Source organism: Pollachius pollachius (genome assembly GCF_949987615.1).
Source record: "Pollachius pollachius genome assembly, chromosome: 12".
Classification (NCBI taxonomy): Eukaryota; Metazoa; Chordata; class Actinopteri; order Gadiformes; family Gadidae; genus Pollachius; species Pollachius pollachius.
The window spans coordinates 14,590,780-14,603,302 of record NC_136945.1 but is presented as its reverse complement, the minus strand read 5'-3'; the positions used below and the strand labels follow the sequence as shown (position 1 = coordinate 14,603,302).

The 12,523-nt window shown below is 43.8% G+C and overlaps 3 protein-coding genes across 3 annotated transcripts in view; 2 read left to right on the top strand and 1 right to left on the bottom strand.

Annotated features, from left to right (window-relative positions):
* tmem74b (transmembrane protein 74B) overlaps positions 1–253 on the top strand; it is a gene marked incomplete at both ends in the record, with an annotated part of 1,897 nt that extends 1,644 nt beyond the window's left edge. The window contains one exon of the mRNA XM_079748662.1: positions 1–253. This exon is cut by the window's left edge and continues 386 nt beyond it. Within this exon, the coding sequence (XP_079604788.1) occupies positions 1–253 (253 nt within the window).
* Positions 254–3,297: 3,044 nt separating this feature from the next.
* On the bottom strand, positions 3,298–6,311 carry psmf1 (proteasome inhibitor subunit 1). The gene is made up of 7 exons (XM_079748663.1): positions 6,111–6,311; positions 5,640–5,792; positions 5,337–5,419; positions 5,060–5,233; positions 4,844–4,900; positions 4,590–4,751; positions 3,298–4,444 (listed from the first exon to the last, which is right to left on the bottom strand). Exons 1-7 carry the CDS (start codon positions 6,237–6,239, stop codon positions 4,393–4,395), a joined length of 810 nt encoding a protein of 269 aa, XP_079604789.1. The 5' UTR covers positions 6,240–6,311; the 3' UTR covers positions 3,298–4,392.
* Positions 6,312–6,971: 660 nt separating this feature from the next.
* Positions 6,972–12,311, top strand: pigu (phosphatidylinositol glycan anchor biosynthesis, class U). The gene is made up of 12 exons (XM_079748656.1): positions 6,972–7,106; positions 7,804–7,868; positions 7,963–8,022; positions 8,283–8,345; positions 8,483–8,592; positions 8,966–9,066; positions 9,238–9,335; positions 9,486–9,640; positions 10,019–10,162; positions 10,305–10,429; positions 10,648–10,790; positions 11,053–12,311. The coding sequence occupies exons 1-12, from the start codon at positions 6,977–6,979 to the stop codon at positions 11,164–11,166; spliced, it is 1,308 nt and encodes a 435-aa protein (XP_079604782.1). The 5' UTR covers positions 6,972–6,976; the 3' UTR covers positions 11,167–12,311.
* The last annotated feature ends 212 nt before the right edge of the window (positions 12,312–12,523 follow it).

Sequence of the window (12,523 nt, the reverse complement as noted above, 5' to 3'; positions counted from 1 at the left end):
CGGGGGCGCCGCGGGGCGCCGCCCCCACGGGGGCAGGGGCGGGGGCTTCGTCGGGCCCAAGCGGACGTACGGTTCGGTGCACCTGCGGCTCACGCGGCTGGCTGCGGCGCCCGGCGGGGAGGGGCCGGTTGCCGCGACGACCGCGGTGACCACGGCGACGACGGAGGGGAGCGGGCGCAATGCCGGAGTTGGACAGGGAGAGGGCAAGGCGGATGCTGCCGTACCCGCTCGTGCTTGGCAGGGAGTGGTCTAGCCGCACATGTGACAGGAAGTGACAACGTGGTCATGGTCAACCCGCCCAGGAAATATACAGGAAGTTGAGGAGGAGCACATCCTGAGCACAATGCTCTGAAAACATGGATCTAAAGAAGGTTTCTATTATTTTAGTTATTTACAGTAAATAAAGGTTATCGATAAAGGTTCAAACTCATAAACAGCAGTTAAAGATAATCTATGAAGGTAGAAATGATATACTGAATGGAAAGGTTATCTACAAAGGTTAAAAGTTATAAACATTATATCAAGCTTATCTATAAAGCTTATTTAAATAACTTATGTACTGTATATTAAGGTTATCTATACTGTTATAAATAATTTATACATTATAAAGGTTATCTATAAAAGGTTATATAGAACTTATATTCTGTATAAAGGTTATCTACAAGGTTAAATAAAACTTAGAACTATAAATATAACTTAGAAATATAATTAAACTTATATTCAGTATAAAGGTTATTTATAATGATTATATATAACTTATATACAGTATAAATGTTAACGATAAATATTATTTATAATTGTTTAAAACTTATATATGAAATACATTCAGAGGAGAAAAGATTATGGTTGTTTAAAGTAACAGAGCAGAGAGAGCCCTATTCTTGTGTAATAATATAATATTAATCTAATAATAATATTCTAATCTAAAAGCACATTGACGAGCTAGAGCCACCAGACATGCTAGCCCTAGCACAAACAAAAAGAGGCGACTAAGTCCGCCTGCTTATATTCACCTTAATAAATCTGTAATTGCAGATTTTTAGGGCAAAAAATAGATTGAATAAGGATTAAACTATTTATCACTGAGGACTCCTATCAGATTTATATAAAAGAAGGATTACTAGCGACCAGCAGATATAATAACAAAGCAATGCTAAGGCTTTAGATTCATAGAAGAAACTACCAAATTACCAAATTAAGAGTCCCCTTGAAAAGAAAAGCCTTTAGTCCTCTAAATTGCTTTGTTGTGAGAGACATTCCGATGGGTTTCACAGTGAGACGGCTCCTTGTGTTGTCACAACACAGCCCGCTGTTTTCGGATTGGCTGGTCCCTAACGATGTCAACTACCCTACACGGTGACATTACAAGGTATCAATCAGCAGCAGTCTTTTAGTTGCTACTGTTAGCTGTTCGGGGTCAGGTGTTGTGTGACTCTAACCGCCCTTGCCTGACCCGACCTTCAACCCCAGATACACAGGAAGCTGCTGCTATCAAGGCAACGGCACCACAATCTGATCTCGGATTGGAGGACTTCGACGAACTGAAAGGCCATCACTGCAGCACAAATGTGACACCTGAATGTCCTGTGGCGTCCAAAGACTACTTTGTGTTCTCAGAGACCAGCGGACTTGTTAGGACCGTCTCTCGTCCTTCCCTGTAAGATATGTCAACAGATGTTACCACGACGACGCCTTAAGACAGTCTGTTGTCTTCATGTGTATCATATATGCTGATGTTGGTAAGGTGAGCCCTATAGCCAGGTACTGAGGTACTGTAGCCTCACAAACACACACAAACACACACACACACACACGTACACACACACATATAACCACACAGACAGACGGTAAAGCAAGCAAACATTCACAACCAAGCACACGCATGCAAACACATACACACACACATAGTACAAATACAACATACACACACAGTCCATACCAGTATTTTAAGGGGTATCGTTATGTAGTGTTATGTAAAGTTTAATGGGAGGAATCCGAATGTTACTCCAGGAGATGTTGTGAAAAGTGATTTTTTTTACATGTTATTTTTTGTAAAGGCAAAGCCAAAACATGAATCCTGAATGATCTTGTGTGAGTCAGGAAAAGGAATGTAACATGTAGACATTGTGGGATGATCCAGTATATATGCTGTCAGGATTAAACATGTATATACATCACCTCAGGCTGGGTTCAGAACATCTACACTCTCAAGTCTTAAACTATGTCTACAAATGGTACGTCTTCGTCCAGTAACCCGTGTAGTTATACTGGGGGGGGGGTCTTCACAGCGTCCGACCTACGATGGTCAGGATCATGTCAGGGTCAAACAGGAAGCCACAAAGACACAAGAAATCAATCTGTAGGACTAGGTTACCATAGAAACATTCTATTTATATCAAGGCGTGGTGCACCGGACCAGTTCTCAAATATCTTGGAAAGTCCTTGAAAACCAGAATGACCTATCACTCCTGACTTTGACCCGGCTATTAGCCCAGCTATATATAGTATGGTTTATATATGGTATCATTATATAGTTGAGTAGACATGAATATATATATATATATATACAAGCAAAGATATACACATGTAAACATGTGAAGTGAAGTGTTCATAGAATATACGTTATGCATAGTGTAGTCTATATAGTGTAGTATGACAAATAATACCTTATTATTGCAAACGTTTATGTATGGTGTGTGTAAGTACAGAGTCTGTGGAAATGTGTAGGTGGGTGTGTTGAGTTGTGGTATGGACCTGTGAAGGTGAGTGTTGAACTAGGGCTGTGTGTATGTGTGGGTTGTTTCAACCTTACATTTGCTTTGTATTGCTCTTTCTGTAAAACACACACTCAATCCATTTCATCTTTCTGTTTAGATGGGATGTTTTCATCTCTTAATCTTCCTCTCTCTTTCATTTATACTGAGGAGAGGAGAGAAGGAAAAAAAAGGCTTACTTCAGGAGAGAAACAAAGGATGGAAAAAGAGAAAACGAGGAGTTTCTCCCATTACTCATCGAGGGAGAGCAGGGACAGCGCTCCCTGTGGTTTAACCCTAGTATTGCACCCACTGTTGACCATTTGGTTTTAAGGGCAACTTACTGCGGCAGTTTGCTGATAAACCAGGAGGTGCCAGTATTCCGTCTATTTTATTCTCCAGTAAAAAAAAAAAAGGGGGGGGGGGTGAGGAGGGAGATAGACACAGGGAGAGAGGGGGGGGACAGAGAGTTAGACAGACAGAGAGAGAAAGGGGGGACAGATAGACGTGAAAGAGAGAGACTGCGAGACACAACACAACAAACTACAAACAAAAAAGTTTTATTCAAGTGTTTGGCATGAAATATTTTCCCATTAGCAAATCAACAAACACAGAAAACAATAATGAAAAAACTCAGGTACCCAGTTAATTCTAACAATCAGAACCCTGTGTATTAATACGGGTACCCGTTCAGTTTAACCAACCAGCCTCTTATTCTACATGAGCTAAGCCAGGTGAACATTTCATCTGTGAGCGATAGAAGAGAACCAGTGAGGATCACTCCTTCTCAGCTGAGGAGGGGAGAGGAAGGAGAGGATAAGAAGAAGAGAGTAGGGGGAGAAGAGAAAGAAGGTCTTTAAAAGGCCCTTATTTTACCAACAGGTGTGAGTTTGATTACCAATCTGCCCTCTAGTGACACCGGTATTGGGAGTGTGCCCCTAGATGTTATATAATATGGATATTTGAGATAAGCCTACCAGTTGGTACAGTCCACTTGTTAGACCGGTGAACTGATTTATCCATCAAACATTTTCTCTTATGATGTCACTAGAGGACAGATTTTGGAATGGCTTGTAATGGCCAATCACGCTCGCACAGGGCCCTTTCAGAAGGGAGGAGAGGGAACGACTAACGCTCAGCTTCTTTCTTATGTGGGGAGAGGATCTGGAGCTACAGGTCTTTGCCTTAGAGACATATTAGTCACTATACTTATCATTATCATGGGTGATTAGACCTCTGCTCCTTTCGGTTTTGAACCCATGACTTTGTCACACTCTATTCCAGTGTTCATGTTTTAGGGTCGAGGCATAAGACCCCATCCCTGAACCCCTAACCCTGACCCCTAAACCATGATCCGGTCTCACTGGGTTCAAATTATTCATCCAAGAAAGGTGGTAGACATGGAAAGCAATGTGCAAAATAAAACATTATTGTGTGGTTGTTTTGGCCCATAAATTTCTCAAATCCATATAAATATAAATGGCACCGAGGCATTCACACCGATTTCTAAGACCTGTTTTTATTGGCCAGTCCCCTCAAAGGGGGCCATGACCAGATGATTTTTGACCAGTGACCAGCCTGCTATTGGCGGGGAGACCGGAAGTGATGGGGGTGAGAAGCAGGACTTCCTGGTTTGGTTCTACATGAACATGTCATCATATCCTGGAGGTGGCATATGGTCAGGATCTGGCCTGAAACACATTCACACAGATTATTAGCATATGTTGGTGGAGGAGAGAGGAGAGAGGAGAGATGTATGGATGATTAAACCACGTGTGTGTGTGTCTCACCCTGGTATGTGTGTGTATGGTGTCTGTGTCTGTGTGTGTGTCTCACCCTGGCCGGTGGCGTCCGACTGGGCCAAAGGGGTCGAAGCGGGCCCCAGGCGGGACAGCTCCGGGGGGCAGGATGTCTGGGATCCCGCTGGAGGGGTCCAGACCGGACCGGGGGTAACCCGACCTCAGGGGGTCCATGATCATACCCCCAGGCCCACGAGCGCTGGGGGGATAGAGACAACCCAAACACGTTTCAGTCATATTATTTAACTATATAACCATGGAACGGGGGAGTGTGGGGGGGGGGGAACTCACCCAAACGGGTCTAGGTCAGCTCCCCCGGTCGCGAAAGGAGGAACCATGTGGTCAGGCCTGAAAAACATGAAGGAGCCGGTAGGGTTAAGGGGGCATCTTGCTCTGGGATAGGGAGACAATGGGGATTTAAACCCAGAACCTTGGGGTAGGGGTCAAAACCCTGACCACTAGACTATCCATGGGACATCTCTGTGACATCACGGTGACATCACTCACCAGGGCTGCTGTGACCCGGGGCGACGGGGGGGCATGCGGAGGGGGTCCTCTCCTCTTCGTCTCTCTTCATCCTCCCTGCGGCTCCGCCCTCCTGGCCGTTCACTGGCCTTGCCCACTACTGCCAGCAGCTGGGTCTTTACCATGTCTGATAGGCCAGCCATGTCCCTGAACACACTGCACACACACACACGTACGCAAATACAGGGTTGACAAACTGCACATATTTGTCGTGCTATTTGCTCAGTTAATGGTTAATGATGAGGATCTAGCGTCTAACCTGTCGAACGCATCCAGCTGGTCTGCGTCCACTTGCTCACTGATGCTTATGGTCAGATCTGACACCTGCTGGGTACTAGACCTCTACATCGTTTCACACACACACACACACACACACACACACACAGAAAAGCACGATGTGTTGGCTGATCTGATGTACTTTATGTTGTAGAAGCATGATCTCTCTGTGTTCAAAATATCACTCTGTCTGTCTTTCTGGCATAAACTCTCTCTCACAACCAAGGGCACGGAGGCTAGTAGTCACAACCAGTATAACTACGGAAGTATAACTGTGTTAACCCACCATGAGGTTGAAGATGAGGCTTGAGTCGGCCGTGATGGCTTTGAGCAGGATGTGGTCTTCGCTGTTGTTGCCTTGGTAACGCAGAGAGTACAGCTCCTTGTTGTCGCTCCACCCTGCGGGGAGTAACTCTGAGCGCCTGTCCCCAGCACAGGCCTGGGAGGGAGAGTAGAGAGAGGGGTGACGATGGTACAGTTGTACAGTGGTACAAGTGGTACCGGGAATGCAGTAGAGGAATTGAGAAGACACCAGACCGTTTAGAGGCAGAATGGACAACAATAAATCATCCGACTGTTTTCTAGGAATTCAGACCAGCGCCAACCATCAGGATTAACGAAATAAAGACTGTTTACATCCACCAAATGGTCCAAATGTTAATCAAGATAATGTAGGCACTAACGGGATCTGGGGCTTTTGAACCTCCTGTGGTATAAGCTCAGTAGTAACCAGACGGTTATCAAGTAGTAAACTCACTGTGTCCCCGGAGCCCACACATCTGTATCCACTCTTTATAATCTCCCAGTGAACGAAGCAGATCACGGCGTCTTGTGGGCAGTCGATGCTGCCGCCGACGCAAGTGTAGAGCACTTCTAACCCAGCCATCGTCCTTAACGCAGATTAAAAGTTATTACAAATGGTTATAATAACCACCAAGTCATTCCTCCTTCAGGAGAATCGAAAATGAAAAGAGCTCCGGGGGATCCGATAATTCCAAAATAAAAGTCGACTACAGGCACCTGCAAAAATAAATAAAAAGTTATCATCAAAATGAATGTTATTCAAAACATCTGGTGGACTAGATTGACTATTATACTGAATTAATTTTAATTCTTTCTTTAGAAAAATACCAATACAGGGAAGACAAAGTAGTTGGTCTCTGGTTTTCTAATAAATTCGTTGTAGTTGTCTTTATTTTGAAAACATGCTGCCAACGTCATATGTTTTGACCCGGACCGTTTAATTTTCCGGTGGGAAACTCGACTTTTGATTGATGTTCCGCTTTGTCATTCACATAATACAGAGAACGCATTCCATTTGTGCTATAATTCAAATAACACATGTTCAATTCAATGTAAATGTTAATATGTTTTTCGGTTATTTATTATGAATATTACTTTACACGATGTGGTTTTGTGTTGGTTTTGGTTGTTTTGACAAAGCTGACAGGATTTGACACTTAGATTAAATTTATATTTAATGAGTGTGAAGCTATAGGGTTTAAAATATATCAAGTAATTAACATAAAATAAGATAAATAAGAATGCATATTTCCGTAGTCTGTTAACGGTAAACTCGATTTCCCATCAAGCCCTTCGCGGGGCGAGTAGTTTCCTATCAAGATGGCAGCTCCCTTGACTCTGCTTTTGATTGTAGCTGTTACAATTCGTGCAGCGCTTTTTAGAACAAGTTTAGCGAATTTAATTTCAGAGAGAGTCGAGGTTGTTTCTCCTTTAAATGCCTGGAAAAGAGGTAAGTTGATTTGAATTCAGCAAATGTACTCAACCCGAGTCGAACAGGCTGTCTTTAACTCGCTGGGTCTACCATCAGCTATTGTTGGCTTGAATAATAGACTTGCCAGGCAGGTTTTCCTGCGTAAATCTGCCCTCGCTATCGTAGGTCAAATGAATTGCGACGGTTTGTGTCCTCCTGAATGACTGTCAATAACGTTTTACTTTAAATTTTTATATATATTGCACACACAAGCTTGTATTCCTTGTGTATCACTTCCTTCTTTCTCTGTTGATGCATCTCCCGACTAAGCCCTCGTATATGTCGGATCTCCTAAAGTAGATTATAATGGGTAATTAAGTTCGATCATTTTAGCGAAACTGAACCGTAAAAGCTTATTTGAGGTGAAATGCGGATGGAATTCCATGACACTTGTTAATACTTGATGATGCTGTGATGGAGTAAACAGAACCGCTAACCATCATCTCCACTAATGCATACACTTAAGCCTTGTAGATGGACGTTTGTCACAATAAAACAATGAATATATTCACTTGTAAGGTCTATGGTGATGTACAAAACCAACACGATGTACTTAATGTCTTTATGACATTAAGTACATCGTGTTGGTTTTGTACCCTTCAGCAGAAAGCTACAGCATTGTATATAATCCATATGGACTGTTCAAGAAAAGGCTAATGTGTTGTTATTGTTTTAGTGGTGGAAGGTTTGGCTCTGCTGGACCTCGACATTTCCCCATACTCTGGAGATGTCTTCCACGAGGTCAGACTAACAAGCACACACTCGCAAACACACAGTAAATCTGTATGTTCATGGTGAATCTAATATTAATGTTTTGTCTCTGTCTCTCTGCCAGACTCCTATGGTCATCTACCTCTTCCACTTCCTGATGGACTACGCAGAGATCACATTCATGGTGAGAAGGATGAACCCCTGCCAAGTCTTTACTGGCACAGCAGTGATGGGGAATGTGGTGCTTAACTTTAGCTTAATCCTTAATCCTCAACTTGGTAACATTGTAGAGACATGATTTCTCTGTGTTCAAAACATATCTGACTGAGTCTCTCTTTCTCTCTCTCGTTCTCTCTCTCTCTCTCTCTCTCTCTCTCTCTCTCTCTCTCTCTCTCTCTCTCTCTCTCTCTCTCTCTCTCTCTTATTCCCTGACCCTATATCTAGCTAGCAGATTGTCTTACTGCTGTGGCTCTCTACCTGGCGGTTAAGGACTACAACAAACAAGTGGTAGGGAACTTTTCATCTTCTGTCTAAAGACACTCTTATAATAGGTGATGTTATCGGATGTTACGGGTTAGTTTCTGAGCTGCAGCTGACTCAAGGAAGCTGGAGTCAAGCTTTGTTCGCTCCACCTTGTCCCTCAGTTCAGGAAGCAGAAATTCGCTCTGGAGGCTGATCGCATCCCCATGGACTGTCTCGAACTCATCAGAAGTCCCACGGAAATGTACTACATTCCTCTCAAAGTAGCCATGTTGTAAGTACTAGTTACTCTTAATTAGTTGTACTAATACATCAACTTTTTATAGCGCCTTTCATCAAGACCAAATGCTTTAATTGTGTGGGACATACAATAAACAAGGAAAAAAGTACTACAACATCCCTCTAAAGTAACTTGTCCTATGCATTAAACCATTTTACCACCAGGTGTGATGCTGATTAGCTATTACAAGCCGTTTAAAATTCCAAAACCTTCTCATACATCGCAAATAGGCGTGTCCACCCAGGTCTATGATGGATAAGATCAGCATCCTATCATATCCAGTTTACTTTACTAACTGGCTGATCGATCTATCCATCATGCAGTACTGTATGATGTTGGTGGTTTTGACCCCCCTCTCCCTCTCTAGTTACCTACTGAATCCGTTCACCATCGTGTCCTGCGTAGCCAAGTGCACCTGTGGCCTCAACAATGCTGTCATTGCCCTCTTCATCCTGTCCACCATGAGAGGTGGGTGTGTGATTTACTGCCTGTTTACAGTGGCCTCTGCCAGGCTCCACACTAAACTGGATTGGTTGTTTAATTAACAATAGGAAGACAGTTATTGTTTAAGTTAAAACACGATAATCCTGAATCCGGCTGTAATGTTCCTTCCGATGGTTGTGATTAATTGTGTTACAGGAAGTGCCTTGCTGAGTGCTATCTTCCTTGCGCTAGCCACCTACCAGTCCATCTACCCTCTTACCCTATGTGTCCCTGCACTGCTCTACCTGCTGCAGGTAAACACGCAAACGCACACACACGCAAGCACACACACACACACACACCTCATACAGATGTCTGATTGCAGTCGTCATTCTGGTGTGTGTGTGTGTGTGTGTGTGTGTGTGTGTGTGTGTGTGTGTGTGTATGACCCCCCCTCCCCACAGCGTCTGTATATCCCGGTGAACGTGAGGCGGTCTAGCTTCTGGTTCTACACGCTGCAGTACCTATTCATGTTCCTGGGAAGCCTCCTTGTCCTGATATGCCTGTCCTTCTTCCTGTTGGGCTCCTGGGACTTCCTGCCTGCCGTCTACGGCTTCATGTGAGGACCAACCCAAAACCACTTTTCTTTTGTTTAAAACGTGGTCATTTGTCTTGTATGTCAACATAGGAATCTATGCCGCTGTCATTGAAATAAGTCCCCAATTTAGAGAAAAATGGTGTATAATCCTATGTTTGGCCATTCTCTCCAAAAGTGTTTTGGAGAGTCTCTGCTGCAAACGAAGGTGGCTTTCTTTTCGTGACGTCTGAGCGCCTTTTCCAAGGCCCTCAGACCAAGGAATACCGGCGGCCCGGGTGGACGTGTGGAGCTCTGTCTGGGCAGCAGTGGACTGTCGGGGAGAGGGAAAGTCGTTCTCTCGCTCTCTCTCTTTCCAGTCTGTGATTTCACCCCTATATCTGTCTCTCTCTCACTCTCCAGTCTGTCTGTACCGGACCTGACCCCAAACATCGGTCTCTTCTGGTATTTCTTCGCCGAGATGTTCGACCACTTCCGCCTCTTCTTCCTCTGCGTCTTCCAGATCAACGTGTTCTTCTACACCCTCCCGCTCTCCATCAAGCTCAAGTAGGTCCACACAAATGCACACGCATACGGACACATGCACACGCACACACTCTTTTATTCACGGCTTCCACTTTCTCTTTTCCCATTCTGTTGATTCCGAGACCACCAGATCACTGAATATATTTGTGTGTGTGTTTTGCAGGGAACACCCAGTGTTTCTGATCTTCATGCAGATTGCTTTGATCGCCATTTTCAAGTCGTACCCCACGGTGGGAGACCTCTCCCTCTACATGGCCTTCCTGCCAGTCTGGAACCACTTGTACAGGTGTAAGTACCCACACTCACTCATACATTCATGTGAGCACTAGTAGAGCATAGTTTCATTTCTGCCCCAATCTACTTTTGTTCGATTTCAGGTTGTAGTCTAATCTGAAGTGACCCAGAATACTCCACTCCACCCCAAAATATTGTACTCCAACGTATTATAATCCGATGTGTTGTACTCTTGTGTGATGTGGTGTATTTCTGCTGTGACCCGATGGCAGTCTTAAGGAACATCTTCCTGGTGAGCTGCGTGTTGCTGGCGTGTTCAGCTCTGTTCCCAGTACTCTGGCACCTCTGGATCTATGCCGGCAGCGCCAACTCCAACTTCTACTACGCTATCACACTGCTATTTAGTGTGGCTCAGGTACCTGTCTTCCTGTCTCCCTCCCTCCTTGTCGGTCTCCTTATCTGTGTCTGTCTATCTGTCTGTCTCCTTTCCTCCCTTTCGTCTATCTCCCTCTCTCCCTCCCTGTCTGTCTACCCCTCTCCCTGTCTTTCTCCTTGTCTGTGTCACCATTTGTTAGTCTGTCTGCCCATCTGACTCCCTCCCTTTATGTCTCCCTCTCTGACTCGTTCACTGTCTGTCCCTCTCACTGCCTGTCTGACCATTCAACCTGTCTCTCCAGATCCTGCTGGTCTCGGACTATTTCTACGCCTTCCTGCGGAGGGAGCACCACCTGACCAACGGGCTGTACCTTAAGAAGAAGGACGGCTCTGAGGCCACGCTGGTGCTCAAATAAGACACACGCATGCACAACTAAATACATACACACACACCTGAACTCTGACCTTTTATGTGGCAGAGGTTGTTGTAATGGAAACAACCTGGGCGGTGTATTGTCACTCGCACACTGCCGGTTTTCAGACATTTTAGATCACCCCGTTTTCTTTCTTTGCATCTTATTTTGAAGAGTCCTCCAGAGAGTCCTCCTCCAAGACAGCCCTCTTTACCCATAGCCTCTTATTTAAAAAATATCCGACTCACTTGAGGGGTTTCCTAGTGTGGTTAACCTCAAAGAGAAACGGAATGTCTCGTATGAACAGTTCCTTCCAATTAAAAGACTCGCTAACTCTGCATGTCATTGCTGAGAACTAGATGGACTTGATATTGAGAAGTATATTGGTGTAACACTATGCATGTTTCCGCTCAATGTTATACAATTACATGAGCTCAACAGCGATCAAAGTTTTGCTTTAATTTATTGTCAGTCGCAGGCCTTGAACGTTTGCTCTTCAATTTCTCAAATTCAGTTTAACTCCCAACAGGATGTTATGAGGAGTTCCAACTATTAAGCTAACATTAAACATCCGTGTGTTAAAATCCTTTTACTACCATACTCCAACACCACTCAGCATTGTTGTTGTTTAATGGTTCATTTGATTCCTGGATCATTATGCTTTGACTGATCAATCCAGAGAAGAAGTAATACTGGTTTCATTAGAACAGGAAGTTCTGTGATACTGGGAATAGCTAAGGGAAGTCTAGTTATGACCGTTTCTGTTTCTATCTATCTCCTCTAATACGACTTTTAATGGATTTCTCTGCCCCCTGTTGGCGACGGCAACAGATGCGCGATTAAAACTTTATTTTGTTTGGTCTGGGATTCGCACCAATGGACATTAGGTCCCCAGTGAACTCAAGAGGAAATCCTAATTTATTAATTTATTTTCTACATTGGATGCTTTGGGTTCTTTATTTGTTTTGCCTGGACTTTCCTATGCGTTGTTTTGATACTGTACATATTTTAATGTTAGGTTTTATGAATGATATGTTGGTTAACAGTGCTTTTTTAAAGGGGTGATGATGAATGTTATGAAATGATCAAAGTAGTTATGATTGATGTGTATAAAAAGGGTTGTTAATAAACTTCAGGTTATTATTAAACCTAGTAGTCTGTTTATTATCAATTTTTTTTCCAGGTTTGGATTTCTTGAATAAATCAGGAAAACGGTCAGGCATAGAGCTAGATCACAGAAAATGACTTGTACATCAGAATGCATCATGGCATTTTTTGTTGCCGATTCTTTATTCAGACTCAGACGGAGTTTTAGTACCATAAAATGATCATAATTCAATGCCGTCACCTAGGCTACTGA